This window comes from Myotis lucifugus, unplaced genomic scaffold (genome assembly GCF_000147115.1).
Source record: "Myotis lucifugus unplaced genomic scaffold, Myoluc2.0 scaffold_16, whole genome shotgun sequence".
Taxonomy (NCBI): domain Eukaryota; kingdom Metazoa; phylum Chordata; class Mammalia; order Chiroptera; family Vespertilionidae; genus Myotis; species Myotis lucifugus.
In genome coordinates, this window is record NW_005871064.1 from 6653409 (window position 1) to 6659408 (window position 6000).

General features: G+C 38.9%; 1 protein-coding gene across 3 annotated transcripts in view; it reads right to left on the reverse strand.

The window, feature by feature from the left end:
- The window catches only part of PIK3C3 (phosphatidylinositol 3-kinase catalytic subunit type 3), a 72724-nt gene extending 68064 nt beyond the window's left edge, over positions 1 to 4660 (reverse strand). Inside the window, exons 1-3 of one of the 3 annotated variants that reach the window (XR_002828321.1) lie at positions 4507 to 4574; positions 1499 to 1687; positions 461 to 604 (exon numbers count right to left, since the gene is read on the reverse strand). Coding sequence is in view for 1 of the 3 variants with exons in the window: in XM_006085149.3 (XP_006085211.1) it covers positions 461 to 604; positions 1499 to 1687; positions 4507 to 4574 (401 nt within the window). In the remaining 2 variants the exon portion in view is untranslated. Of the gene's footprint in view, positions 1 to 460; positions 605 to 1476; positions 1688 to 4506 lie in introns of those variants that run through there. The other 2 variants (XM_006085149.3, XM_014452561.2) reach the window with 2 other exon arrangements.
- Positions 4661 to 6000: the final 1340 nt, after the last annotated feature.

Consider the following 6000-nt stretch of genomic DNA (forward strand, 5'->3'; position numbering starts at 1 on the left):
CAACAAAAGGGATAGAAATATGGGTTGTGTTTTTTCACAATAAACTTCTATTATCTGTAAATCTTTAAAAACAGAATTAACAACTGTTCTATTATAGTCATTACCACTATTAGCAAATTAGTGCTTTTTAACCCTGCTCATTGTCCTTTTTATCACTATTATGACAAAGCAGAAAAACAAAGCTCTCACAGTATATGCCACATAGTCTTTTTTCCTAAAAGATTCTAATTTCCAATACTATTTTCTAATAGGAATCACATTACCAGTCACTAACAGTAGAGTAATATAAATTGTGTTTCTTAATTAATCTGTCTGTATATCCTATACGAAATTCAGTCTCAAGAATTATGGAATCATGTACCAAACATGTACACACAGAGAAGCAGACTGGCATGAACTTCCCAAAAAGAAAAAGGATGAGAAACTACAACATCCCTAAAGATTAGAAGAGAATGCTTACCCGTATTTTCCAAAGAGCGAAACCGTTGTCCCACCCACAGGCACTGCCTTTCCTGGCCCATACACATCCCATATAGTCAGGGCCACTTGGGCATTCCTGGGCAGGTCAGGGTACTTCACAGGCAGTTTTAGCCATTCATTCCAGCTATGGAAATAAAGTCAACATAAGCATATATTATATATTTAAAACTTTCTTTTAAATTAACAAACCATGCCAGAAGATTTGGCCAGAAAAAAATGCCTCAAAGATTAAGTTAGTACTACAAAAAATAATGCGAGTTACCTTAGTTTCGCTCTAGGCAACTTCAATTTTAAATATAGAATACATGAAAAAGTTTAAAAAAAACAAAACTCATAAAAAAACAACACCGGTAAATCCTTTAATAAAAAAACTCAGACAATATCACTAAGACACAAGAAATATGATAATAGCTAATAATAATCTGGGAAACCACTTAAACCTGGTTATAACCAAACTTGTTTTGAACCAAACTGTGATTTCGTATAAGCATTCCCCGGAACACAGGTTTTGTAGTATGAAAAGAAAAAAATCAAAATTACTGCCTTAACCGGTTTGGCTCAGTGGATAGAGCATCGGCCTGCAGACTGAAGGGTCCCAGGTTCAATTCTGGTCAAGGGCATGTACCTTGGTTGCGAGCACATCCCCAGTACGAGGTGTGCAGGAGGCTTCTGATCGATGTTTCTCTCTCATCGATGTTTCTAACTCTCTATCCCTCTCCCTTCCTCTCTGTAACAAATCAATAAAATATATTTTTTTTTAAAAGTTGGTTTCATACAATAAAAATGTGTTTTTGATTTGGGGGTCATTTTGTGAATCAGTCAAGTTCTCATAAAAATATGTCAATATACTGAATACAAACAAATTTACTTCCATCTTAACTATCTAGGTCAATCAATCCTTACAAGTATTAAATAATTTTTTAAATTCCTCTGTAATCACTACTAAATCATACTTAAAACATCTATAAAGACTTTGGAGAACAGTCTGGAACTCACCATATGCAAGAAAACAACTTACTTCCATCTTGTACTAAATGCCTTGTAGGATGTTCTCACTGGCAAGGCCAAAGGCTTCCCTTCTGCAAAAACTTGACAAGTAACATAAAGGTCAGAGCAGGTCTCCTGGTACAGTCCTGAAAACTTCAGCATTGGGTCTTCTAGAACAGCTTTATAACTCTTTTGTTCTCTCTTCCCTTCCAAACTCCCTCTGGAAGTATAAGAACAATAATGTTTAGACAAACATTTTTTAAGCATATAGGCAACAAATACCAAAGTTTATGATTGCATCACAGTGACCTTATGCTACCTAAATATTTTCCTGTATATGAAGTTAAAGTTACTTTTACATCTAGTAAAGGAATCTTAAAATCCTAACACACTTACAATCATTTCTATCTTCATCAATATATTTCGCTATCTTAAGCTTCTTAATTTCAAATCCTGTCATCAACGCTTGGTCTACCTTCCAGACATCACCAGCTTTCCAGGCCTTAGTTTCACTTTTATTAATTTCAAGTTGAACACTTATTTATCTATTCTTTCAAAACATTTACTGTACTAGGCATAGTGGCCCAGAAATGAAAGATAAAACAATACAGCACTACAAGAATATGTTAAGTCCTTGTTTCTGGGGTGAAAACTTACTTTTATTTGCATATTCTTTTTGTATTTTTCAATTTTTTTTATTTATTTACTATGTGGATGTACTCTCTGATCATTTCTTTAAATTAAAAGTGATAAAAGATAAGCACAGGAAACTATGAAAGAGGTAGAAACACCAATTGGAAATCAAAATTGTAACCATGTTCTCATTTTATAAATGAGGAAGCAGGGACTCAGAGATCAAGGATCACAAAGTAACAGAGCTGAGAATAAAAACCAGGGCAGACAAGGCCAAAGCCAATGTTCTTCCCACCACAGAAAGACACTGTACATCAAAAAGTCTGGGAACTTGGGGGCTCCAAGTCCCAGAAAGATAAACAAGAACAGCACAGACCAAAGCAAAGAGGAAGATGGTATGTTTGGAGAACTTGAAGTTGTTTGGTATAGCTAAAGCATAAAGCTCATGCAGGAAGAAGCTAGAGAAGGGAAAGTAGGGGGGCAATGAGGCTAAGCAGTCACCAAATTCAGTCCAATGCCTTATACAATGAACATTCAAAAATCTAACTGAATTATTTGATATGAGAGTACTACACTCAGATTGGTATTTATCACACCTTTGGCAGGAGTTTCAGAACCTAATGGAGAGGTATAACTGAAAGCAAGATCAGTTAGATTTTCATTAAAAATTATGAAGGAAAAAGACAGGCTAAGGTTAGAGCAGTGGTATAGAAAAGATATTTAGCAAGTAGATTCAAGACAACTTGTGAATGATTTAATAGAGAAGGTAAGAGACGATGTCGCATGACTCAAATTTTTGTGTCTTAAACTGGATGAATGTTACTAATAATCACCAAAACAGGGTGAGACAATATAGGAAGTTCAGAGTTAGAGGGGTAGGCTAATGATGTGCTCAATCTGGGACAAGTTACTTTTAAAGTGCTTGGGGACATCTAAAGTGACCGTGTCTTATAGGCCATTTGATATTCAATTACAGTGCTAAGAAAAGGGACATCAAAGAGCAAATTGTTATTAAAACCATAGAAATAGATTAAAAGGCGTGGGGAGAAAAAACAGAATTAAAGAATTTACTATTCTCTGATTTTATGATTCTAAATTGATACTTCCAGCCCCCCCCCCCCGAAAAAAAAAAGCACATGACAGTCTGAGAAGCTAAAAAATGGTTAGTACCAAATTTTACCAAACTTCTGATTAATGCTTTATCTTTGCCTTGAAATAGTCAATGTGTGTATCTGTTAATAATGGACCATTTTTTTGTTTTTCTTTCCTTTTAATGTTCAAAAGTTCCAGAAATTTATTAATATGTCCAAGAAATACTGAGAGGAATGAGACTGAAGTTTTGAAAAAGCCCTGTACCAGATGATGGCACACATACAGGACCTGTATAAGCACCTAGGAGAGTTTGATGCAGAAATTACCTTAAATGGGTGCATAAAGTATTATACAAATGGGCAGTGTAGTTTTTGACATATTGTTTTTACCATCAGCCAAAACAAATAGCAAAGTGTCAGAGTCTTATGTAACTTCTGCAAAGAAAAAGAAACAGTCACTCAAAGGTGCACCTGACAACTGAGAAGATGTATTCACTGCAGGCAGGCAGCCCTCTGCCTGAGGATCATTGGTTTACTGCTGACATATTACCAGTGATAACTGTGATGAATAATTTGTGGTAATTTTTGCGTATGAACACACTCCTCTAAGACTGCCTTAAAGTGGACAGAATTTCCGACTCGGTTCTACCTGCGCCCCATCTCCGTTCCATTGCTCTCATCTCCAGAGGTCATGCCCTGGGCCTTTCCTTCAACAGCGAGGCCCCAAGACTTCCCCGCAAGGCTCTTTTCTCCTATCTGCTGGTCCCTTTGCAACTGGCACCCTCATCTTAGACTCGCTCCCCGCGCCCCTAGCGAAACAATGCCAGACCGTCCAGAGAGTGACCCCAACCCTCTATCACTTCCCGTGCTTCTTGCTCCTACTGCACATCCATGTGCTCATCTCATCCTCAGCTACCACATCTGCCCGTGTCTACAGAACTCTGCAGTCTCTGCTCCACCTCCCAGCCCCGGGTTCAAGGGAAGACCTTCCAATTACCGCCGGCCGTTAAAAATTTAAAAGAGACTAGATTTCTGCATCTGCAAAATGGGACGAGTGACCCCTCAAAAGGTTGCTGTGCACAGCAACAGGCTTCGAAGAAAGTAAAACCGCCTTGGACTTCGGGGCTTATTCGCCGCTCTCCTCCTCCCGCAGCGCCCTCTCCACGCCGCGTCCCCCGTCTGCCCCGGCCACCGCTCTCCCCGCCGCCCCCGGCCGGCCTCCAGGCTAATAACCATCTTCTACCCTCAGCCCACAGGCCCCGCCTCCTCTCCTCAAACTCCAGCAATGCCCGCCCCGGCCCCCAGGCCCTCTTACATCTTGAGCCGCACGTTGATGTCCAGGTCACAGCTGTAGATGTAGTGGAACTTCTCCGCCTCCCCCATCGCGCCTCCGCCGGAGCAGCACCGACCGCAGGAAGCGAGGCGCTGGAAAGACGCTGGGTTTGAACCAGCAGAGTCCCACAACACGGGCGCTTCCGGTCCCGCCTCTCGGCCAGGGCGGAGCCAATCGCTGCCTGGAGCGCGACCCAACGCGCCGGAACTCCCCGCCCAAGCTTCCCTTCTGCGCATGTGCAAAGCAGTCTTCCGTCTGGCTTAGAGGTAAATAGAATTCCGGCAACACAGCCGATCTGGTGGCTTCCCAGACTTTCAGTATTCTTCCTGTTTGGACAGAACTTTTTTGTTGTTGTTTGTTTGTTTCTAAATAAAAAAATTTGTCATTTGAGCTTGAGCTGTTCCTAAAATCAATCCGAAAGAAAATGCGTTTCAAAAATAATTGTAGCAACTTTCACTGGCTACAGGCTAAACCAGGAACAGTCACAAGACTTAGAATTTTGCCATTTAAATTTCAGTGATCTTCCCAAAATTTGTAGATTTAATAAAAAATTTGCTTTCTCAAGTAACGATTTTCTCTTTCTGCTATAAAGAGTGAAGAAAGGACTAGACAAAGAGCAAAAAAACTTATTTCCACTTTTGGCATTTATGCTACTTTGGACAAAGCAGTTGGGTGCTTATTTGCACGGGGTATATTCAGACCCACTGTAGCTTTGAAGACTGAACTCTAGTTGAAATCCATAAACGTCCAGTAATGACTCCAGAACTCAGGTTACTAAACCCTCTGAACTACAATGCTTGTCTTTATAATATTTAATATTATCTAAAATTTTAATCTTCATTTCCAACTAAATTCAAACTCTTGGAAGGCAAGAATAGTGTGTCAATATACTTCTATACCTGCCCCCTTTAGTGCCTAACACATGAATGAGTTTAATAATTCCTTGTTATTATTATTGGTGATATGAATAAAAGTCTCAATTTTCTGTGTGTTTATTTGTAGTGCCTTTCAGAGCAAAAAAAAAAAAAGGCTAATGTACAATTTTTTGTCCAAAGTAAGTTCTCAAAAATATCTGTGGAAGCAAGATTAAGGAAAAACATAATAACTATTCTCCTATAACTAAAAGCTGCAACAGAAAGAGAGCAGACTTAATTTGTTCTTAAGTATAACTACCACCAATGGTTGGAACTTACAAAAAAATGTACTTGCAGCAATCGATAAAAATTGAACTTTTGAATCATCAGAGCTGTCCAACAGTAAAACAAATAGTTACAAGTGCCCTGTCTATGGATAATTCCAGCAGTGGGTGTGAGGTTTGATGTCAAGTTTCTCAAACGTGAATAAAACATTGACAATTTGTAAAGAACTCAATTCTCTGATCCCAATACTGACAAATTACTTTTATTATAGTGTTATTTAATGTCTAAACCTAAATGAAACTTCATAGACAAGCATACACATATATTTCTTATGAAT